At 36.7% G+C, this 25502-nt stretch overlaps 1 protein-coding gene across 9 annotated transcripts in view; it reads left to right on the plus strand.

Moving 5' to 3' along the window:
* The window catches only part of CLASP2 (cytoplasmic linker associated protein 2), a 290913-nt gene that overhangs the window by 52522 nt on the left and 212889 nt on the right, over window positions 1–25502 (plus strand). For all 9 annotated transcript variants that reach the window (XM_077129874.1, XM_077129866.1, XM_077129868.1 and 6 more), the window contains exons 3-7: window positions 9677–9780; window positions 11427–11518; window positions 12804–12879; window positions 14085–14182; window positions 22196–22266. In XM_077129874.1, the coding sequence (XP_076985989.1) occupies window positions 9677–9780; window positions 11427–11518; window positions 12804–12879; window positions 14085–14182; window positions 22196–22266 (441 nt within the window). The remainder of the gene's footprint in view (window positions 1–9676; window positions 9781–11426; window positions 11519–12803; window positions 12880–14084; window positions 14183–22195; window positions 22267–25502) is intronic.

Here is a 25502-nt window from a genome sequence, read left to right on the forward strand (position 1 = left end):
GTATTTCATTGAATCTGTAAATCAATTTAGGTAGAATTGACATCTTAACTATATTTAGTCTTCCAATCCATGAACACGGTATGCCCTTCCATCTGTTTAGGTCTTCTGTGATTTCTTTTAACAGTTTTTGTAGTTTTCTTTATATAGGTTTTTTGTCTCTTTGGTTAAATTTATTCCTAGGTATTTTATTCTTTTAGTTGCAATTGTAAATGGGATTCGTTTCTTGATTTCCCCCTCAGCTTGTTCATTGCTAGTGTATAGAAACACTACAGATTTTTGAATGTTGGTCTTGTAACCTGCTACTTTGCTGTACTCATTTATTAGCTCTAGTAGTTTTGTTGTGGGTTTTTCCGGGTTTTCGACGTATAGTATCATATCGTCTGCAAACAGTGATAGTTTTACTTCCTCCTTTCCAATTTTGATGCCTTGTATTTCTTTTTCTTGTTTAATTGCTCTTGCTAGAACCTCCAACACGATGTTGAATAATAGTGGTGATAATGGACATCCTTGTCTTTTCCTGATCTTAGGGGGAAGGTTTTCAATTTTTCCCCATTGAGGATGATATTAGCTGTGGGTTTTTCATATATTCCCTCTATCATTTTAAGGAAGTTCCCTTGTATTCCTATCCTTTGAAGTGTTTTCAACAGGAAAGGATGTTGAATCTTGTCAAATGCCTTCTCTGCATCAATTGAGATGATCATGTGATTTTTCTGCTTTGATTTGTTGATATGGTGTATTACATTAATTGATTTTCTTATGTTGAACCATCCTTGCATACCTGGGATGAATCCTACTTGTTCATGATGTATAATTCTGTTAATGTGTTGCTGGATTCGATTTGCTAGAATTTTGTTGAGGATTTTTGCATCTATATTCATTAGAGAGATTGGTCTGTAGTTTTCTTTTTTTGTAATATCTTTGCCTGGTTTTGGTATGAGGGTGATGTTGGCTTCATAGAATGAATTAGGTAGCTTTCCCTCCACTTCGATTTTTTTCAAGAGTTTGAGGAGAGTTGGTACTAATTCTTTCTGGAATGTTTGGTAGAATTCACATGTGAAGCCGTCTGGTCCTGGACTTTTCTTTTTAGGAAGCTTTTGAATGACTGATTAAATTTCTTTACTTGTGATTGGTTTGTTGAGGTCATCTATTTCTTCTTGAGTCAAAGTTGGTTGTTCATGCCTTCTAGGAACTTGTCCATTTCATCTAAATTGTTGTATTTCTTAGTGTAAAGTTGTTCATAGTATCCTGTTATTACGTCCTTTATTTCTGTGAGGTCAGTAGTTATGTCTTTTCTTCCATTTCTGATCTTATTTATTTGCGTCCTCTCTCTTCTTTTTTTTGTCAATCTTGCTAAGGGCCCATCAATCTTGTTGATTTTCTCATAGAACCAACTTCTGGTCTTACTGATTTTCTCTATTGTTTTCATCTTCTCAATTTCATTTATTTCTACTCTAATCTTTGTTATTTCTTTCCTTTTGCTTGCTTTGGGGTTAGTTTGCTCTTCTTTCTCCAGTTCTTCCAAGTGGACAGTTAATTCCCTAATTTTTGCCCTTTCTTCTTTTCTGATATAGGCATTTAGGGCAATAAATTTCCTCTTAGCACTGCCTTTGCTGCGCCCCATAGGTTTTGATATGCTGTGTTTTCATTTTCATTTGCCTCGAGATATTTACTAATTTCTCTTGTAATTTCTTCCTTGACCCACAGGTTGTTTAAGAGTGTGTTGTTGAGCCTCCACGTATTTGTGAATTTTCTGGCACTCCGCCTATTATTGATTTCCAACTTCATTCCTTTATGATCTGAGAAAGTGTTGTGTATGATTTCAGTCTTTTTAAATTTGTTGAGACTTGCTTTGTGACCCAGCATATGGTCTATCTTTGAGAATGATCCATGAGCACTTGAGAAAAAGGTGTATCCTGCTGTTGTGGGGTATAATGTCCTATAAATGTCTGTTAAGTCTAGCTCATTTATTGTAATATTCAAATTCTCTGTTTCTTTATTGATCCCCTGTCTAGATGTTCTGTCCATTGATGAGAGTGGGAATTGAAGTCTCCAACTGTTATGGTAGATGTGTCTATTTCCCTTTTCAGTAATTGCAGTGTATTCCTCACGTTTTTTGCGGCATTCTGGTTCGGTGCGTAAATATTTATGATTGTTATGTCTTCTTGTTTAATTGTTCCTTTTATTAGTATATAGTATCCTTCTTTGTCTCTTTTAACTGTTTTACATTTGAAGTCTAATTTGTTGGATATTAGTATAGCTACTCCTACTCTCTTCTGGTTGTTATTTGCATGAAATATCTTTTCCCAACCTTTCACTTTCAACCTATGTTTATCTTTGGGTCTAAGATGTGTTTCCTGTAGAGAGCATATAGAAGGATCCTGTTTTTCAATCCAGTCTGCTAGTCTATGTCTTTTGATTGGGGAATTCAGTCCATTAACATTTAGTGTTATTAGTGTTTGGGTAATACTTTCCTCTACCATTTTGCCTTTTTTATTATATATATCATATCTGATTTTCCTTCTTTCTACACTCTTCTCCATACCTCTCTGTTCTAGTTTGCTAGCTGCTGGAATGCAACACACCAGAGACGGATTGGCTTTTAATAAAAGGGGATTTATTTTGTTGGTTCTTCAGAGGAAAGGCAGCTAACTTTCCACTGAGGTTCTTTCTTACATGGAAGGCACAAGATGGTCTCTGCTGTTCTTCTCTCCAGGCCCCTGGGTTCCAACAGCTTTCCCCGGGGTGACTTCTTTCTGCATCTCCAAAGGCCTGGGCTGAGCTGCTAGTGCCGAGATAAGGAATGCTGCGCTGCTAGGCTGTGCTACATTGCGTTCTCTCATTTAAGCACCAGCCAATTAAGTCAAACGTCACTCATTGTAGCAGGCACGCCTCTTAGACGACTGCAGATGTAATTAGCAACAGATGAGTTTCACGTACCATTGGCTTGTGTCAGTAGCATCAGAACTAGGTATGCTCACTTCGCCAAGTTGACAACTGAATCTAACTAACACACTCTCTCTTCTGTCTTTTCGTGTCTGACTCTAGTGCTCCCTTTAGTATTTCTTGCAGAGCTGGTCTCTTAGTCACAAATTTTCTCAGTGACTTTTTGTCTGAAAATGTTTTAATTTCTCCCTCATTTTTGAAGGACAATTTTGCTGGATATAGAAGTCTTGGTTGGCAGTTTTTCTCTTTTAGTAATTTAAATATATCATCCCACTGTCTTCTAGCTTCCATGGTTTCTACTGAGAAATCTACACATAGTCTTATTGGGTTTCCCTTGTATGTGATGGATTGTTTTTCTCTTGCTGCTTTCAAGATCCTCTTTCTCTTTGACCTCTGACATTCTAACTAGTGAGTGTTTTCGAGAATGCCTATTTGGATCTATTCTCTTTGGGGTGCGCTGCACTTCTTGGATCTGTAATTTTAGGTCTTTCATAAGAGTTAGGAAATTTTCAGTGATAATTTCTTCCATTGGTTTTTCTCCTCCTTTTCCCTTTTCTTCTCCTTCTGGGACACCCACAACACGTATATTTGTGCGCTTCATATTTTCATTCAATTCCCTGAGCCCCTGCTCAAATTTTTCCATTCTTTTCCCTATAGTTTCTGTTTCTTTTTGGATTTCAGATGTTCCATCCTCCAGTTCACTAAGTCTAACCTCTGTCTCTTGAAATCTACCATTGTAGGTTTCCATTGTTTTTTTCATCTCTTCTACTGTATCTTTCATTCCCATAAGTTCTGTGATTTGTTTTTTCAGACTTTCCATTTCTTCTTTTTGTTTATCCCATGCCTTATTCATGTCCTCCCTCAATTTATTGATTTGGTTTTTGAAGAGGTTTTCCATTTCTGTTCATATATTCAGAATTAGTTGTCTCAGCTCCTGTATCTCATTTGAGCTATTGGTTTGTTCCTTTGACTGGGCCATATCTTCAATTTTCCTGGTGTGATTTGTTTTTTGCTGGAGTCTGGGCATTTAATCAGATTTCCCTGAGTGTGGTACCCAGCAGGTTGAAAGGCTTTCCTATGAAGTCTCTGGGCTCTGTTTTTCTTATCCTGCCCGGTATGTCGTACTTGTCTGTCTGCAGGTCCCACCAGCAAAAGATATTGTGGCTCCTTTAACTTTGGAAGACTCTCGCTGCTGGGTGTGTGGTGGAGACAGAGGAAAGGTTGTAGGTTGGTTTTAATGGCTTCACATTGTGAAGTCCTGGGATCTGAATTCCTTGAGAGAGGGATTCCACCTGAGTTGCATTTCACCCCTCCCGCGGGGAAGGTTCAGTTGGTAGAGAGCCCTGAATGCAGCCTGTTTCTGCGTTAGGGGCAGTTACAACCTGTGTAATCCCAGCACTGAGCCCAGAGGCAACGAAGCATCCGTAGAAACAGCCACAGAAGGCTCTGTTTCGCCCCCTTTCCTCTTTTTTAGTTAGCCCAATAGGCAACTTCCGCCTTGATCAGTTTCGCCTGAGCTGAGGGCCTATTTTTAGTAGTCAGAAGTTGTTCCTTAATGCCACTATTGGTGTTAGGTTGGACTCAGTCTCTACTACTGTTGGAGACTCTTTCCTTTCCTTCCGGGAAATCGCCTGTGGGGAGGGGCACCGGCCACCGCAGCTTGGGGAACCGCCTATTCGAGGCTCCAGCCGGCCCGGGAAGCCATGTGTGTTGGAGGGGCTCCGGTTGCCGGTTGCTGCCGCTTGGGGAACCTCCGATCCAAGGCTCCCAGCTGGCCCGGGAAGCCGCGTGTGTGGGAGGGGCGCCGGTTGCCGGCCACCTTTGCTTGGGGAACCGCCGATCCGAGACTCCCAGCCGGCCCGGGGAGCCATGTGTGTGGGAGGGGCGCCAGCCACTGGCCGCCGCGGCCTGGGGAACCGCTGATCCGAGGCTCCCAGCCGACCCGGGAAGCCGCGTGTGTTGGGGGGACGCCAGTCTCCGGCCACCGCGACTTGGGGAACCACCGATCCGAGGCTCCCACCCGGCCCGGGATGCCACGTGTGTGCGAGGGGCTCCGGTCGCAGCTGCTTGGGGAACCGCTGATCCGAGACTCCCAGCCGGCCCGGGAAGCCGCACGTCGGGGAGGGGCGCCGGCCGCCGCAGCTTGGGGAACCACTGATCCGAAGCTCCCAGCCGGCCCGGGAAGCCACCCATGAGGGAGGGGCACCGGCCGCCAGCCACCGCGGCTTGGGGAACTCGACTCTTCGAGTCTTTCAGCTGGACTGGGAGGGATGGAGGGAGGGGCGCCGGCAGCCAGCTGCCACGGCCCCGGGGAAGTGTGCGCCGCTTGGGAAGCTCACCTCAGCGGAGTCTCGTAGCCGGTCCAGCTGTTCCAGACTGGGGTACACTGTGTGTCCGGTTTCTGTCGTGGCTCCGGGCGCTGTTCTTACTGTTTCGTAGTTGTTCTGGAGAAGGAACTAAGATGCGCGCACCTTACTAAGCCGCCATCTTCTCTGGAAGTCTCACCTACTCTCCATTTTCTTTAACTTTTGAGTTATATTTTTCAACTTTTTGTTCTGAACCTTTTCAGACATACACAAAAGTAGTGTAGTGATCAGTAGTGTGCCCCACGTACCCCTCACCCAGCCTTACTCCCTCTTTCATGAAATGCCCTCCTGCAGGTCTCCTAGACACCACCCTCTCCTGATTCTCCCAGCCCTCTGGGCTTCTTTCTTGTTTTTTAATATAGGCATTTAAGGCAATAAATTTCCTTCTCAACTCCGCCTTTGCCACATCTCATAAGTTCTGATAAGTTGTATTCTCAATTTCATTCATCTCCAGGTAGCTACTGATTTCTCTAGCAATTTCTTTGATCCACTGGTTGTTTAAGAGTGTGTTATTTAATCTCCATATATTTGTAAATGTTCTCATTCTTTGGTGGTTATTGAGATCCAGTTTCATCTCATTGTGATCAGAGAAAGTGCTTTGAGTAATTTCAGTATTTTTAAATTTATAACAGCTGTTTTGTGCCCCAGCATATAATCTATCTTAGAGAATGTTCCATGAGCACTAGAGAAGAGTATATAATCTGTGCTTTATAAATTTTTAAATTTAAGAAGACCTGTTTTGTGCCCTAGCATATGATCTATCCTGGAGAATGTTTCATGAGCAGTAGAGAAGAGTATATAAACTGTCCTTTGGGGTGTAATGACCTATATATGTCTGTTAGGTCTAATTCATTTATCAAGTTATTTAACTTCTCTATTTCCTTGTTGATCTTCTATCTGGTTGTTCTATTCTATCTATAGAGGAGAGTGGTCTATTGAAGTTTTCTACTATTATTGTTGAAACATCTGTCACTCCCTTCAGTTTTGCCAGTGTCTGTCTCATGTACTTTGGAGCTCCTTTATTGGGAGTATAAACATTTGTGATTATTATATCTCCTTGGTGAATTGACTCTTTAATTAGAATTTAGTGTCCTTTTTGTCACTTATGATGTCTTTACATTTGAAGTCTATTTTGTCTGATATTAGTATAGCTACTCCTGCCTTCTTTTGGTTACAACTTGCATGGAAAATCTTTTCCCATCCTTTCACTTTCAGTCAATTTAGTATTTCTTGTAGGGCCAGTCTCTTGTTGACAGATTCTTTCAGGACTTCTTTGCATGTGAAAACTTGAATCTCCCCCTCAATTTTGAGGGATAATTTGGCTGAGTACAGAGTTCTTGACTGGAAGTCTTTGTCTTTCAGGATCTTGAATATATCATACCATTGCCCTTTCACCTCCAGGGTGCTGTTTGAGTAGTTTGAAGTCAGTCTTATTTGATTTCCCTTGTAGGTAATAGATTGTTTTTTACTTGCCACTTTCAGGATTTTCTGCTTCTCTTCAACATTTGACAGACTGATTAGTATATGTGCCTTGGGGAAGGCCTATTTGGATTTATTCTGTTTGGAGTTCTTTGGGCTTCTTTGACTTGTATATTTATGTCCTTTATGAGGATTGGGAAATTTTCCCCCATTATATCCTCAGCTACTCTTCCTAGCCCTTTACTCCTCTCTTCTCCTTCTGGGATACCAATGATTCTTATATTTGCGCGGTTTGTTTTGTCTATTATTTCCCTGAGTTCCCATCCAGTTTTTTCCATCTTTTTTGCCATTTGCTGTTTTGAGTCTTCCAAGTCAATTATCCTGTTCTCTATATCTGTCTCTTTCTTTCTTCTGTCTCTTCAAATCTGGTGTTGTGTGCCTCTAATGTGTTTTTATTTGGTCAGCAGAGTCTTTAATCTCTGTGGATTTCTGCTGTTTTTCTGTTTATTCTTTCAGATTCCTCTTTGTGCTCTTTTACTGTCTTCGTGATCTCCTTTATGTCATTTGCTGTCCCACTTATTTTATTAAGTCGAGTTGTATAAACGTCTTTGATTAGTCATTCCAATGTGTCTCCTCTAGTATTTTAATTTGGTCATTAGGCCGGGCTGTATCTGTCTGCACTGTGATATGCTTAGTGATCTTCTGCTAATATCATGATTGATTTGCTTTGGGAGTTCATTTCTTTCAGTAGTCTACGGCCTTGTGTTTGCGGAATAGTACAGCAGGGAGCAAGGCACCGGGTGGAGCACTGAGTACCATAATTTGTTTCAGGGCAGGTATCGGCGCAGGTTGGGGATGTTACTTTGATGCTTGTGAATGTGGGCACCCAGTGGCTAGGAAGGATGTAGCTGTGTGGATACACCAGCCTGGGGGCCGTTACCCTGTTGTGCTGTGGGTCTAAGGTACAGTGCCCTTTGTGTGCATGCATAGAACTGTGGCAGCAGGTCAGCGTTACGCCTTTGCGCACAGGCATTAGATGTGACCCGGCTGCGTAGGTCAACACTTTCTCAGAGTTGGGAAGTGAGACCGAGGGCTGTGCTCATGGGTGGTTCTAGGACTGCTATAATGTGTGGTTCCCAGAGCTCAGTGAAGTGATTGGGGCCCCATGTGCATGTGTGATCCTGGGAGTATTGTAAAGGGATGCACTGAGTTCAGGGAGGGCGGGGTGAAGCTGTGTGACACAATGGGCGGGTAGTGGGGGTAGTGTAGGTATGGATGCTAGTGCCCACAACTTTTATGCACTGACAACAGCCTGCACGGAACAGGGAAGGGGAGGTAGTGCTCTGGAGGTGTGCAGGAGAGGTGGGTTGGGCTACACTTGGGGTTGGGGTGTGAGGCAGGTACGTGCACTGGGGACTGATGGGGTTGGGATGCCTGGAGCCAGGGGAATGGGAGAGGGTGATGGGATTCAGGTATGTGGAGTGTGCGTTGAGTTGCCGGTCATGGGGCTGTGCTGGTGAGAGTAGCTTGCCCAAGGAACACGGCCTAGCTTACTTCCTAGTCCTGTACTCCAGTCCGTGCACTCCCTCGGTCTCCTCAACTCCGTGCCTCCACACCAGACTCCAGCCTTCTGCCTCTCAAATTCCTTGGCTTCTGCAACCAGGGCTGCTGCATGTGGTGCAGGAGGCTCTCCTAGGTCAGCTGCACTGCTGAATCACCACCTCAGTCACCCTCCTGTTCCTTCTCCACCCTTTCTGTGGAGCAGGGCTAATCTTGAGCCACTCTTATTGGCCATCTTCCTGATTGTGTGCTTATGCATTATTTTAAAACATTGACTCAAGATTTAAAATTTGGAAGTTTTATATAAAAATTCCTTATTCTGGCTCATCTTGAAATACTGGACAATGTGGCAACCCTGATCTCCATTCCACCATGCAGTTCTTGGATGAAGCTTTGTTATAGCCTCCCTTTTGGCTGGAGCATCAACTTTCCAATTCATAAGTCCCTCCCATCACCTCTTGTCTCCTCAAAAGTGAGATTGTTAGTTTAACACAGGTAATTTGCAGTACTATAGTTCTTAGACTGTACTCATTTCCCCTATTTCCTGTATCTCCCTAACTGAATTGTTTGTGACCCTTACCATATATTACCTCCCTACTGTTAGTTGTTAAAGACTGCACTTTACACCTAATGGTAATTCTAGGTATTATATAGTAATTTCACTTACTTTTCAGTTATAAGGAAGGGCAGATGGGGTTTGATATACTGACTACTTTTTTGAGGCAATAGGAATATTGGGACCAGAGTCCTAGTTTACTGACTCCCACCACTGTGCTGCTTTGACAGTTTCCTTTTGATTTGCTGGCTTTTATGTTCAAGCTCTCTTACTGTATATGTTGCTTCTCTATCTCAGTAGCCTTATTTGTTCGTAATCTTCAGCAAGCTTTTCCTCTCCACCCGAGCCAATGAGAAACTTGCTCATTTTTGTTAGTTCTGGCATAATGTGTTTATGCCTTTTCCTTTTCTCTGTGGTCCGTTCTTTCCCTTTTAAAAATATAATTCAGATTTCAACATCTGGTTGCTTTTCAGATTGATCTCACTCTATATTGAATTCCCTTACACCATGATTCTTAATCACCCTTAAGTACTTATGAATTACCTTAAGTTGTTTTTGTTCATTAGAGTTTTTCATATATTTTTGCCTGACTAGATGCCACATATATACAAATTCTTGTATATTTGTAAGTAGAGACATCCTGTGTATATTCTTTTGAAACTTTTCAGTGATTTTCTTTGATCAGACTTGTGAGTAAAGAACTTAAAACAGTTAATTTTCTTACCTTGCAACTTTTCATTCAAGGGAATGATTGCTGTTTGTAATTTTGTAAAATTTAGTTCTTGATTGATGTTAGTAAATATTTACTCTTTTTCTCACTCCCTCCCTCTAGTTATTGTAGCTTTAATAGACAGAATGGGAGATGCCAAAGATAAGGTTCGAGAAGAAGCTCAGACTCTGTTATTGAAGTTAATGGATCAGGTAGCAACGCCTATGGTAAGTCTACCTTTTAGAATTCAGATTGTGCTAATTAATGATGAAATATCAGTAGAGATAAGTGTTAATTACAGCAAATCCCTAAACCCCAGTGGGCCATGTAAGCTAGAATTTTTAAATGATGAGTTGTTGCTAATTTAATTTAAAGAAGTTTGATGTTTAAAGTATAATGTCAGTATTTAGCTTTTTTGTGGGTTTTTTTTTTTATTTTCTGCTCTTTAATGCTGTGTTTTTCTTAACCTATCCCATAGTTTTAAATGATTTGCCATTATACTGATTATATTATATTTTAGGAGTTCCTTGTTTTCCTTCTACTTGCAAATTATAAAATGTTCAGTGAGAAAACCTATTTTGAGTATTATTGAATGTTACTTCTCTTACACTTACAGAGACAAGAAAAACTTGTATTGTTTTAATTGGTGGTTATTAATTATATAAGGCATGTATTCTGTGACAGCTACGTGTGTTTTATAAATACAGTAGGAACAACTTGTGCCAATATAGAGACTTTTGAAAGAAGAGCAAAAATAAAATGACATGTAAAAGTGATTTGTCTTCCCAATAGGCCTAAGAACTAAATCTTTGTTAATAGTTTGGTGAATATCCTTTGACACTTTGTTTCTTGATAGACCTTTTAAGTTGTTTTTGATTTTCTATTACAAATAGTATGATAAAGCACATGCTTGTACATATATCTTTGGACACAAATATAATAATGTGCAATAATATTTCTATAGAATAGCGTGTTAGAGATGGAGCTGCTGACCCAGGTTATTTACACTTAAAATTTTATGAAAACTTTTAAGTTACCATGTAAAAAGTTTGTCAGGAAGAGAGAAATACATTAGTAGAAGTGAATAGAGTTCAGAAGGAACTTTATGTATATATGCATATACATAAAATAACAGATAGATGTATGTGTATGTATGTATATGTGTGTGTTTGTTTATCTGTTAAATGAATGAATTTAGTAAACATTAAAGGTGGTGTTTCATAATGTGGGGTGAGGATGCATTGGGACAATTGCCTGTGTTTTAGGAAAAATAAAGTTAGATTCCTTCTCACACCAAACCCATGTACTTGTTTTAGATTGTTTTTATAGGTTCAAAATGCTTTTCCAAAATAAAATTATAGTAGATAGTCATAAAATGACTTGCCAAAATATGTTTCTATACCCATGTCCAGTACTGAAAGGGGAAAAGCCTGAAGTGTAAAGTGTTGAAAAAACCTGTCCTGTAGTAGTTGCTAGGTAATGTTGGACTTCTTAAATGTTTACTGGACAACTGAGTTTATAATAGTAGCATTGTTTTTGAAGGTTTCTAAAGCTTAGAATAAATCACGTGTCCTTGGAGATTCAAAGGTTTTTAGGTGTTGGACATGGTTTTTCAGAGAATTGAAATTAAAATGAAAGGCTATATAAATAAAGCTAAAAAATAGGATTAAGATTTTTTAAAAAAATGGGTGAGAGCAACTGCGGCGCAAATTTGGTTTAGAAAAATGTGTAAATAGTAGAGAAGTGAGTCTGATGAGAAAATTCACTTACCATTAAAGTTGGTAATAGGTTGATAGTAACACTGGAAAGTGATGAAAGATTGCAACATGAGTATTTAATTTTCTGTTATACATGTTTACTTTCTTTCAAATAGTACATTTGGGAACAACTGGCTTCAGGTTTTAAGCACAAGAATTTTCGATCTCGAGAAGGCGTGTGTCTGTGTCTTATTGAAACCTTAAACATGTAAGTTTAATGATTACTTAGACTGTTTTAGTCATGCAGTTTTTACTTCACTAAAAAAAGAATCCATATCACAAAGCTCAAGGAAAGCTATGAAAGTAACAAATTTTAAATAATTATATTGAACTTAAGAATTTTTATTTGGTGACTTTATTAACTTTTTTGTGTATATTGTTATGTATTGTGTTGTTAATTTTAGATTATCAGTCAGTTACAAAAATTTTTTCTTCTCTTTTCTTTAATATGTTAATAGTTGTACCCAAAATAGATAGTTGTATAACTGATAGGCTTATAACTCAGAATCCATTTCTGTACTTGTGTTTTGGAATTGTTTTTAACTCAATGGAATTTCATATATTGTAGCCATTTTTCTTTCTTTGTGTTTCTCTCTCCTCTCTCTCTCTCTTTCTCTCTCTCTATCTTTCCCTCTTTCTGTCTTTTGCCAGTTGGCCCTAGGCTTCCTAGAGCAGTGTGGGTTGCTACCAAAATCATTGACAGAACAAGAATCCCCCCAATAAGTATACAACAGGTCTGGTAGCAGTGTGCAGAGCATAGATGGCCACAGAGTTCAGGACTGCCAGTCTGAAGAAGTCATAAACTGGGGGCTTTTGAACTCATTCTGGATTAATTTTTCAGGTTCTAGGTAACATGGTAGGTAAAATGTAGTTGCTTTAACTTTTCCTGTAGTGTTTCTTCCTTTTATCTAACTGTACCTTCATTTATTTTATTTTGCTCATCTTTGGTCCTTTCTGCCATCTAGAACTTATGAGGGCATTCTTTTTGCATAACTTTTGTAGGTTTTCGTTATCTTGTCATTCACTTTCAATCCATCACCTCATCAAAATATTAACAGATGTTTATTAATAAAGTAATAAAGATCTTTTAGTTTACTTATTATATTGGAATGCAAGTTTGAGACCCAAAGTATAAAAAGTCAACAACAAAAAAATCCCACTATTTTAAATGTAAAAGCTCTGATTTTCTTAAGACTAGGTCATAGATAGGTTACTAAGTTTAGGAGTGCCATTGAGGTTATATTTGAACATTTTGCTGTGTTAAATTATGTGTCAACAATTCTCATTGTCAATCACGATTATTCAGGTTTGCATATGTCGCACTGATTAGGATTATTTTTTGTCTTATGTTTTTCATGTTTTAATAATGTATGTCCATATTCTCTCCCATAATATTATTTTGTTGATACACACAAGAGGGTGCTGTAAATGTATTTTTGTTTATTGTATGATTAAAACCATTTTATTTTTATTTTCCCTCAAATTATGCTTAGTTTTGGGGCTCAGCCTTTAGTCCTCAGCAAGTTGGTACAACATTTGTGTATCCTATTTGGAGATTCTAACAGTCAGGTAAGAATTTATTTACATTCAAGCATTGCCTAATTTTTTTGGTCATCTTTTCTTTTCTAGTGTACTTACCCCATTTATAACAAAAAAAAGAAGAGTGAGTAGTGGATGTTGGTGATGATAGCACAATATTATGAATGTAATAAATCCCACTGAATTGTTAAAAAAAAAAAAAGGAGCGAGAGAACAGAAATGTGTAAATGAAGAAAGAAGAAAAGTGTGTGTTTGAGAAATTACGGTCTCACTTCATTTTTTCTTTTAAATCCACCAGAGTTAATTTTAAAGACCATATTAGATTTCTGTAGCTTAAGTTTGTCAGATGTATGGCCACTACTAAGGGTACATGGTATTTAATGACTAGTTCTTAAATTTGAGAGATGGAATATGAAAAAACCTGGGTTCCCTTCTGTAGTCTCCTCTACTTTTATCACTTGCACTTGTGTGTTTGTGTGCGTGATGAAGTAGTCGACTTCCTTTCTGCATTCCTGAAAATGGCTGCATAACAACTTCTTGAAATACTCATAACATTATTTAACAGGGGATTTGTGCCAGTGCTTGTTAGAAACTTCCTCACCCTGAACTGCATATACAATAGATGGAATTACAAGGATTTGTTCTAGTTTTACCGCTCCTGGTGGAGTTGAATTTGGCTGTAACCTTTGTGGTATAGCTTGGATATTTGTAGTGTACCGTGGGTAAGGTTTTCCCTTTATCCAGCCCCTAGTCGCCCCTTAGGAGGTTTGTAAGGAAATAGTTTGGCTGTTTCTCTACTTGTTCTTTGATAGTGTACCAAGGGGGCTGGAGCTATATTTCAAATTCCAGTCTTCAGGCCATATTCTTGAAATGCAGTTTTATTCCAGGAAAATGTATTTATTATGATAATAATTTGCTTCCATACAACTATTTATAATTTTTTATAGAATCGTGCTATACCTTGAAGATTTTTGAAAAGCTAAATTAGTAGCTTTTATGTATAAGTTTCTTAGATTTCTATGAAACTTTTTTTCATAAGATTTCTCTAGAGGTTTCTTTGCAGGTCTGCTTGTTCTTGGCTAATGACCTGCCATGATCTCTTAGGGGATTGGAGACATTAAAATGAACTTGGAGCTTCAAGTTGATAAATAATCTGTTGGTGTAATGTTACTTTGAGCTGAAGTATTTTATTGTGTCTAATCTAATTTTAAAAAAACTTCTGAATTCTTTGACAGGTGAGAGATGCTGCAATATTGGCTATAGTGGAGATTTATAGACATGTGGGAGAGAAAGTAAGGATGGATCTTTATAAGAGAGGAATTCCCCCTGCTAGGTAAGTCTTGATGAATTTGTTTATTTTTATCTCCCATTGCTTTTAAATTTAAGTCCATGTTTTTATTTTAACTAGGTTCAAATTTTTGAAATGTTTCAAAATTCCTATGATGCAAAAGGTGGATAGGTTATCATTTAAAAAGTTAAGATCCCATAATTTTTAAAATCACTTTTCATTGTATCTTCATTTATTATTTATATATTACTTAATTACCATAGTCAGGTAACTTGATACCTAGTGGTAATAGGCATTATTTAGAAAGTGCTTGGACTTAATAAATATATTAATCCATCCTTTAAACAAATGTTTTTGAACATCTGTTGTTGCAAGATGCTATACAAGATACTGGATTTCAGCTGTAGAAGAATCAGTCACTGCTGTTAAAATATAGTGATTTTAAAAGGAAATCAAGAGTATCTGAGTAGTGCAGCACCAGTTGGATTGGTAAATCTTGTAAAGCTTCTAGTGTATCAGAATATATTTTCCAAAGGTGTTTATTATTTTCCCGGAGTTTATTCTTTTATGACGGAGTTCCAATTAAACTTTTTTCTTTTTTGCAGTGACATTTTAGTCCGAACTTTTATGGGGATTCAAGAAAAGGATTTTTTTTCTTTTAACTTTTTCTTTGGAAACGTTTTAATGTACACAAAAGTAAATAGAATAGTATAATACCCCTCCATGTGTCCATTACCCAAGTTCAGTAATTATCAACTCATGGCCAATTTTGTATCTGTTTAACTCTCACCTCCTTATCCTCCTGTGCTATTTTGGAGCAAATTCAATTGATCATAGCAGTTATCTATAGATATTTAAATATATTTCTAAAAGAAGAAATACTTATATTTTTTCAATCATAACCACATTATTATACCTTAAAATATATTTGAAAGAATTCTGTAATAACAGGTATCAGGTCAGTGTTCAAATTTCTGCTCATTCATAAAATGTGCATGTATGTGTTTTTAACAGTTTGTTTGAATCAGGTTCAAATAAAACCTGCACATTACAATTAGGTGATATGTGTCATAAATCTTTAAAAATCTTTTTAAGATGTTCCTCCAGTTGTGCTCTATTTGCATTTTATTTGTTGAATAAGCCAGGTATTTTATCCTGTGAAGTGTCTTACATTCTGGGTTTTATTGATTCTTTACCTGTGATATGGTTTAAGTGTTATTGTCTCCTCTTTGTACTCTATAAATTGGTGGTTGGATCTAAGGGCTTCATCACATTTTTTTGTGGGAGAGTGGAGACACCAGGCTCCTTCAGAGGTGGTGGGTGTGTTCTGTTATAAAGAATCTTATAATATCTGGTTGTCTTTCTGCCCATGTGGATTTTGCTACTATCAATTACTTTTTGATAACAAGGTTATCCAATAAGTAGTTTGTTTACTTGCTCATTCATTTACTTTCTACTTCCATGGCTAACAAGGATTTCATTTCAGTAAATTCCACGTTATTTCATTTGCATAAAAGAGGTGATGTTAACATTTAGATTTGTGATTGTGTAAGTACATATATATATATATGCATATATAGATATATTTATGTGTACTTTATATAGTTTGACTTTTTTTTTTTGCATGGGCTGGCTCCAGGAATCGAACCCGGGTCTCCGGCATGGCAGGTGAAAGTTCTGCCACTGAGCCACCATTTCACTGCCCTAGTTTGACTTTTTATTGAAATTATTTTATTAAAGTAGTTTTAATTTTATTCAAGTATAACATCCATATAGAAAAATATGTTTCTTGTATTTGGCTCTGTAAATTATCAAAATGCGTGTACATCCATGTACCCACCACAAAGGTGAAGAAGTGAAATATCGCAGTATCTAGAAGCCTCCTTTTCAGTCCTTCAATCCCTACCTCTTCTCTCCTCAAAAGTAACTATAATCCTGATTTCTAACACCATAGTTTAGTTTGCCTTTTTGAATTTTATGTAAATAGAATCATATAGTATATATTCTTTTGTGTCTGTCATCTTTCAGTCAACATTATCTGTATTTAAGATTCATCTAGGTTGCTAGATCTAGCTGCAGTTGACTATTTTCATTGTCATATAGTTTTCCATTGTATGAGTAGACCATACTTTATAAATACATTTTACGTTGTTGGACATGCAGATTGTTTATGAATAATGGTACTAAAAATACTCTTGTATGTATCTGTTGTTGTACTATGTATTCATTCTCTTGGCATATATGCAAGAGTGGAATTACCGGGTCATGTATGTGCTCACTTTTAGTAGCTAACTGCCAAACTTTTTCAGAGTGGTTATGCCTAGATATATTTTCGTTGGCACTGGTTGTAAGTTCCCATTATTCTATATATTTCACCAATATTTTGGTATTATTAGTCTCATTCTTCATAATTTTGGGTTTCTGGTGGGTATGTTTTGGTTTCATTTTGGTTGTAACCTGCATTTTTCTGATTTCTGATAAGAAGAGCACTATTTCATTGATTTATCAGCCATTTGGATATGTTCTTTTGTGAAGTGTCTTCAGATCTCTTGCCCATTTTTAAAAATTAGGTTGTCTTGTTTTTTTTTTCTTATTAATTTGTAGGAGTTCTTTCTTTATCTTGAATATAAGCCCATTGTTAGCTTTATATGTGTTTTAGGTATCTTTTTTTATGCTCTGACTTGCCTTATTTTCTTTTGATATACAGAAGTTATTAATTTTAATGTAGTTCTCAAGTATTTCTTTTCTGATTGGACATTTAAAAAATATTCTTATTGTAAAAACTTTACAAACATACATTCTTGATATACAGACATTCCATACATGGTGTACAACCAGTGGTTTGCAGTATCATCACATAGTTGTGTATTCATCACCATGATCATTTTTTTGAACATTTGCATCACTCCAGCAAAAGAAATAAAAGAGAAAAAAGAAGAAACTCATACATACCATATCTCTAACCCCCCCTCATTGACCATTAGTATTCAGTCTACTCAATTTATTTTAACCTTTGTTCCCCCTATTTATTTGTTTATTTTTTATCCATATTTTTAATTTATCTGTCCATACCCTGGATAAAAGGAGCATCCAACACAAGGTTTTCACAATCACACAGTCACATTGTAAAACATGTATCATTATATAGTCATCTTCAAGAAATATGGCTACTGGATCACAGCTCTACAGTTTTAGGTACTTCCCTCTAGCCATTCTAATAGCACCATAAATTAAAAAGGGGGATATCTATGTAATATGTAAGAATAACCTCCAGGATAACCTCTCACTCTGTTTGAAATCTCTCAGCCACTGACACTTTATTTTGTCTCATTTCTCTCTCCTCCTTTTTGGTCAAGAAGGTTTTCTCAATCTCTTGATGCTGAGTCCCGGCTCATCCCGGAATTTCTGTCCCACATTGCCAGGGAGATTTACACCCCTGGGAGTCATGTTCCACGTAGTAGAGGGGAGGAGAGTGAGTTAACTTGCTGTGTCATCTTAGAGAGAGAAAGGCCACAACTAAGCTACAAAAGAGGTTCTCTGGCGGGTTGGGGGTGGGGGGATGACTCTTCGGCCTAATTTTAAGCAGGCTTAGCCTGTCCTTTGCAGGGATAAGTTTCATAGGGGCAAACCCCAGGATTGAGGGCTTGGCCTTTTGGTTTCGTTGTCCCTGCTGCTTGTGAGAATATCAGAAATTCTCCAAATGAGAGAGTTGAATATTTCCCTCTTTCTCCCCGTTCCCCCAAGGGGACTTTGTAAATACTTCTTTATTCACTGTCCAGATCACTCTGAGATTTTCTGATTAGACATTTTTGTGCTCTGTTTAAGAAATCTTTGCCTACCCTAGTGTCTTGAAGATATTCTTCTGTGCAGTTGTCTTGAAGTTTTATTCCATTTACATCTGCAGGCTACCTGGAATTTATTTAAATGTCATGAGGTAGGGACTTGGATACATTTTTTTGTTCCATCTAGATATCCACTTGACCCATGTCCACTAGTTAAAAAAGCTTTCTTCAGTTCTCCTTGTATTTTAATTAAATGTTCACATAGATGTTTAGGACTTTTGCAGCTATGCTCCAAGTAATGTTGTCCTATAATTTTCCTTTCTTGATAACTTACATATTTTAGTTGTTAGAGATACTCCTTGTTTGATTTTGTTCCCCCATCACAGTCATCCAAATAGGATTTGTCCTATACATGTAGCCAATACGTTAAGGTTTTTACTAAAATAAGCCAATGACATTAATCCTGGCTATTCTGATTTATGCTTTCTCCCTTCCCCCAAGTGGTTAGCCACTTGGCAGTTGAGGCCTCTGAGATCCAGACAGTGACAGCTAGTTGGTGAGAAGGTGAAAGCTTCCTGATTTCCAGTCCATCATTCTTTCCTTTACGCTGTGCTTGTGTCGTTCTTCTCAGTGATGCTTCCCTAGCAGGTAGTAGAGTATGGGGAAGGTTCAAGGAGTGCTGAGCTTTGCTTTTTCGAGCCTGCAGAGTGTTTTCTATTCTTACAGCATATGGCCTTGTTTTGTAGGTAATGTTTTGAATTCTTAAAGTACTGAAAACATTCATATTATTGAGTTCTAAAACTTCTAAAATGACGTGTGACTGAGCTTTGGCTTACCCATTTCTTAAGAGTATTATTCCACTGTTTCCCTCTTTCTATCAGCATGTATTCTCAAGAGTTAATTTTATACTGAATTATTACATTCATTTGCAACAATATATTATTTGGTCATAGTGATCACATTCTAACTTTACTTTTCCTAAAGTGTTTTTGTGTCTCAAATACTGCTTTCTGTATGGATTCCAAATTTCCTATTCGATGAAGCTTTCTAAGGTTAAAGTTTTGATTTAGCCTACCCTCATATTTATATCAGAGACATTCTTAGTTAAAACAACTTAGTTTAAGTATAATTCATCGAGCCATTAAATCAAATAGTTCTGAAAAATGATTTAAAGACTTTTTTTCTCTTTGATATATATGTATGTATCTTTTTTTTTTTTCTTGCATGGGCAGGCACTGGGATTTGAACCCAGGTCTCTGGCATGGCAGGTGAGAATTCTGCCAGTGAGCCAAGGTCGCACTGCCTTCTCTTTGAAATTTTTAAAAAGATAAATTCTGACTGTATGGTATGGGCATAAGGCTAGACATATAGGTCAATAGAGTAGAATTTAGGTTATAGAAGTAAACTCAACATTTATGATCCATTGATTTTTTATTAAAAATAGGGGGGAGGGAATAGAATAGTCTCTTTAGCAGATGGTGCTGGAAAAACTGGATAGTCACATACGAAAGGATGAAGTTGGCTTCTTGCCTCACACCACACAGAAGTTAACTCAAAATGGATCATAGACCTGAATATAAGAGCTAAACTGATAAAATTCTTAGGAGAACACGTAGGCTTAAATCTTTGTAACCTTGGAAAGGTAATGGTTTCTTAGATATGACACCATTAACAGAAACATCCAAAGAAAAAATAGGTATATTGAACTTCATCAGAATTAGAAACTTATACTTCAAGGGATACCATCAAGAAAGTGAAAAGGCAACCCACAGAATGAGAGAAAATATTTGTAAATCATGTGTCTTACCAAGGACTTAAATCCAGAGTATATAAAGAACTCTTACAATGCAATAATAAAAAGATGAACAACCCAATTAAAAAATGGACACTATACTTCCCCCCAAAAACAAACAAGCAAAGCAAGCAAGCAAACGAACAAAAAATTCAACAATGTGCTGCAATAATGGGTTACTCAAATAGAAAAATAAAGAAATGTGACCCCGCTGAACAGCATACAAAAAAAAAAAAAAGATATTTAAAAAAAATGGCAAAGGATTTGAATAGACATTTCTCCAAAGAGGATATACAAAAGACCAGTAAGTGCACGGAAGATGCTCAACATCATTAGCCATCAGGGAATTACAATTCAAAACCACAATGAAATATGGCTCTGCACCCAGTAGGATAGCTAAAACAAACAAAAAAGGTAGACAGTAGCAAGTGGTTTTCAGGATGTGAAGATATTGGAACCCTCATGTATTGTTGGTATGAATAACGCAGCCACTGTGGAAAATAGTTTTGTGGTTCATCGCAATGTTAATTATAGTAACCAAATGACTCAGCAATTCTACTCTTGTCTGTACCCCCAAGAGACATGAAAACATTTGTCCACACAAAACCCTGAGCACAGATGTTGATAACAGCATTATTTATAATGACCTAAATGTGGTAATACCTCACATGTCCGTCAGTGGGCAATTGTATACACAAAACATTGGATAGCCATACAGTGGAATATTATTTGGTAATAAACAGAAATGAAGTATTGATGCATGCTATAAGACAAATGAATTTTGAAAGCAGAAAGGCCACATGCTATATGAATCCATTTATATGAAATGGCCAGATATAACACATCTATAGAGATAACAAATAGATTTGTTGTTGCCTAGGTTGGGGCTTGGTGGTGGTGGGTAGCTGTTTGAAAAATATGCAGTGACTGCTAATGGGTATATGGAGCTTCTATTTCGGGTTATAAAAATGTTCTAAATTGGCTATGGTGACGGTTGCATAACTCTGTGAATATGCTAAAAACCATTGAATGGTACACTTTTAAAGGGATAACTTGTATGAGTTATATCTCAATAAGCTGTTATTTAAAAAAAAAGCTCTGAGAAACCTAATTTGTCTCTCTCACATTGTACTTGTGTTGGATAATTCTGACTCTAAACTTAAATGTGAACTTTAAAGTTGGTTTTCTACTTCTTTTCTCCTTGTTCTAACAGCTTTCCTAATCCTGTCCCCTCTGGTTCCGACTTGTCTAGACTTTGTTCTGAGGTCCCAGCTTCCAATTTCAGTGCTTCCTCTCACATCTCTTGTCAACATCTTGTCTCCAGGCAACCTGCCTAGTGTCTGCTTAGCCCCTTGGGACATGCTGCTTTGTAGGATAAGGGACGTTTGTCTTTTGGCTAAAGTGCTTTCAGATGTGTGTTGACTTTAATGGGGATAAGGTGATGAGGTTAAGATTTAGAAATCCTCTTTCTAATGGGAATCCCCGGGAGTTTTCCAACTGAAAAATATTTTTTTAGGCCAAAAAGTAACTACCTATTCAATTTATAAGTAAGAAATGATAGGACGTAGACTGATGTTTAAATATGGTTTTGGAAATGAAATTATGATAGAAACAGAAGGGTACGACTGAGAAAACCATGACATTTAAAGACATGGCAATGACTTTACTCACTTCCCCAAATCTCTTAAGTGATGAATTTAATAATAAATCATAGAAGAAAGCAGACTTAAATACAGAATTGTCAGCATGATCCTACTTCAGTCTAAAGAAAACTTATATAAATATAAAAGCATCAGAAAGGAGATAGTGAAATTCTGTAGATTGGTGGGATTGTGAGTGGGTTTTTTTCCTTTGTTCTTGTTTATGTTACTTAATTTTCTTTTTTAATGGTGTACATTGCTTCTGTAATAAAAAACACATTTTAAACTAAAGTAATGTGGAGGCAGAAGTGTAGAAAGAATAATTGTACCAAATATAAAATTTGTAGCACTAATGGAATTAGTGTTATGAAAATAGGTTAATAGAAAAAGCATCCGATTATGAATTGCTTATATCTGCATCACTTTAGTTTCTGATATTTTTTTGTGTTTTTAATGTTTGCCTTATATTTCCATAGCATGATTTTTAATGTGCTTTAAAAGATGATTTGGTGACTGTGTAGACTATAAGGTTGGAACTAGAATATTTTTGATTGGGTTGAGGAAATAATTTTATGATGAAAAACATGAAGTAGCTTTGCATGATAGTTGTCTTTCACAAACATACCTGTAGGTATGCAGAACACTAAACTGTACTTGGCTGCTTTTCTCAACTGAAGAGAAATGAGTTGTGTGTCTACTCTCAGTAATTGAAAGTTAATTGTAGAAGAAATTATGTAGCGAACCACTTGAAGAACCTAGGAATTGTTTTCTAAGGGAGATAGATAGTGAAGGAAATTGCTTCTATTTAATCTTCATGTAAAAGCAATTTATTCTTTTTTCCCAGATTAGAAATGATATTTGCCAAATTTGATGAAGTGCAAAATTCGGGCAGTATGATTTTGAGTGTCTGCAAAGGTAAGAGTAATTAAGTTATCTAGTTCTCACACATTTCTAAAATTACTTAGCAAAGTTTCAGATGTTAAAATGTGTTTTCAAGTCAACTATTATATCATTGATTCAGAAGAACTGATTTTGTGGCTTGAAAGCTTAGTTAGACTACAATAGCAAGTTCTTTCCATATTACTGATCATTACCTATCCTCTGACTCTTTGGTAGTAAGTAAAAATTAAATTCTGGGTTATTTTTGTAAAATGATGCAGTTTTGCCTTATATTTTGTGTCTTCTAGGTTGGAGATATAATGACCCTCTTGCCTTCTACATTCCATGCATAAAATGTGTTTCATGTTCCTTTATTAATTTACTTAGTTGCTTTTAGTGAAAATTGTGGGGTTGGTGGGCTCTATTATACCTATGTGCAGACTGTCAGTGATAATACAGGTGAGGGGAGATCTAGACATAATGATCTTTGTCTTTGTAATGGAAATGAGAGCAAGTTGGAATTCAGGGAAACCTAAATCAGTATGTGGCATTTATTTGATTTTTGTAGTTGCTTTCCTTTTTCAAAGGTTTCTAAATTGTGTTTGGTTTATTGGGTAGCATTTACCTAGACTTCAGCATTAATGTTAGCCATACATGTGATGAATATGTACTATTTTCAAAGATAGAATAGGTGGTTTTTCCTCCAACGAAAATAGCTTCATATCAAAGAGTGTGGTTAGGGTGGTAATGTTAATGATGTTGAGAACAAATTTGGCATATGAGTGGTATAGTCAAGTAATAATAAAGCTAGTTACTAATATAATTTAGTTATTTTTCTTGTCACTTGATCAAGGCTGAGCCTCTTTTTGTTGCAGGAAGCAGATAGAGTAAGAATTTAATATTATAGGGAATGTGTCTGTCCTAATCTAAACTTAGTTCTAGCAAATTATGCTAGAGGCATAAATTGATTTCAGTGCCACCAATCCACACCCTGACTGCCAGCTGTTTCCTCACTTTTTATTTTCTGAATAGAAGGTGTTTTAAGTTCCTCATCCTTATTTTTCCAGCAGTTACCTCTGTTCATAGAAACCAGAAATAGCATGAAGATGTAGAGTTGTCAAAATTTCTTGAACTGAGATTTGTATGTTTTGATAGCATTAACAGTACACCCTCATTTGTATTTTTCAGACTGTGTAGTAACAACTCTAAGGAAAAAAGTGTAATGCATATTATAAGTTTTAAGATATTTATTTATTGTTTGGATGTGGTTTATTTTGAAAGCACTGTTATTCTTGTATTTTGTGAGGTTATTTTTGTTACCTTCAAAGTAGAAGCATTTTTGTTCCCTGTTCTTTTAGTTTTCATTTCTTTATCTCTCTCCATATATTTTCTGTTGGAGGGAGGTCCTCAGAGATTGTTTGAACTGAAGATTACAGTCAATATTGCAAATATAGTCAAATGTGAATGTATAAAGGTATGGAAATTGGCCATGATGTTTTGATGACATTTTTAACCTGTCATTGAAAAATATTGTAAGTGAATTTGTTAACAAGGGAGGAGAATAGAAGTGGGAAATCCATTATCATGTTGGCAGATCTCAAGGCCCAGGCTTTTGACTTCTCTCCCCAGCCTTCTCTCTCATTCTCTTGTACTCCTCTCTCTCTCTCTAAATGACAACTAATTGCTTATGACTCCCAAATGTATGGTTCTAGCCCTTGACTCCTAGCCCTTGACTCATCTCTCCTTTATGCTCTGGATTTGGTAGACTGTGGCCTCAGTGACATTTCTACTTGGATGCCTAACAGGCATCTCAGGTTTCATATATCCAAAAGTAGAACCCTCATGCCTCTTCTTGCCCCTCAAATCTGTTTCTCTCCCAGACTTACCCATTTCAGTAAGTGGTATCATTATCTGCTCAAGCTAGGAACCTAAAGGTGGTCATCATTGATCTTCCATTCTAACTGATAAGCCATTTATTTCTACCTCTGAGAAACTAATATATTCAAAACTTGTTTAGTTTTTCTATCTTCACTGCTAATACCCCATTCTGTGTTACCATTAGCTTTTTTTATTTTTGAAGTTCTGGTAACATATACAACCTAAAATTTCCCACTGTACCATTAATTTCTATCTGGACTATTGCAGTAGACTTCTATTCCATGTTTGCTCCCACAAAGTCCGTTCTCTGCCCAAAAGTCAGTGATCTTTTTAAAATACAGATCAGATCATATCTCAACAACAAAGAAAGACTGAAACTTAATACCCTCAAGGAGCCTACATTCTACTTAGAGAGAGCATAAACAAGTAAACAGGTGGATCTGAAAGGTCATTATGATTGGTGATGAAGGAAATATAGCTATTCTTTGTTTAATGACTTTAAATGATACCTAAAAACTTGCTACTAAGTGAAAGGCCATTGAATGAAGAAAATATATTTCTACTGACATGAATGAGAAAAATTACTATGTGTTGTATCCCAATCTAAGATACTTGAATAATTTTTCAGGAAGAAAAATCTATCAGTTGAAAGCAAAATGTTATTTTTAATGATTTCAAAGCAGATAAGTAATGAAAGTTTATTAAATTTCTTTTTTATTTCTACACAGTTTTTCCACAAATTTTTCAGCTCTTTGTTGGTTCATTGTTATCTTGTATTCAAACTAAAACCTTAAACGTATAGAAGAGAAAAACACTTTAGGGCAAAATAAAGTCTAAATATAAAACTTATGGAAATAGTTCATATATACAGTATACTGAAGAGCCATTTGAAGATACTACCTGTACTTCCTCTCACTTGGTATGTGTATACAAAGCAAATTGTTTTGGGTTCACTCAGACATGGCATACAATTCAGATTTGTTCCATATTATATTCTCTGACTAGAAACTGTTATGGAAAGTAAAATTCTTTAGTGTGTCTTTGCTTAAAATCATAGTTATGGAATATCACATTTCATATAGTATATTGATTTAGAGTGTTTTGGGTTGAAGACCTAATTTTTTTTTAAAACTTTTTTTATTGTATGATATAACATATGTATACAAAGCAAAGAAGGAATAAGGCAATAGTTTTCAAAGCACTCTTCAACAAGTAGTTACAGAACAGATCCCAGAGTTTGTTGTGGGCTGCCGTACCCTCATCCTAGATTTTCCTTCTAGCTTCTCCAGAATATAGGAGGCTAGAAGGAATAATTTTTTTTTATCATCACAGTTGACTTTTTTTTTCTTTTTTATGCAAAATAACATATATACAATAAAACAATAAAATTCAAA

The sequence above is a fragment of the Tamandua tetradactyla genome, chromosome 15 (genome assembly GCF_023851605.1).
Source record: "Tamandua tetradactyla isolate mTamTet1 chromosome 15, mTamTet1.pri, whole genome shotgun sequence".
NCBI classification, from domain to species: Eukaryota; Metazoa; Chordata; class Mammalia; order Pilosa; family Myrmecophagidae; genus Tamandua; species Tamandua tetradactyla.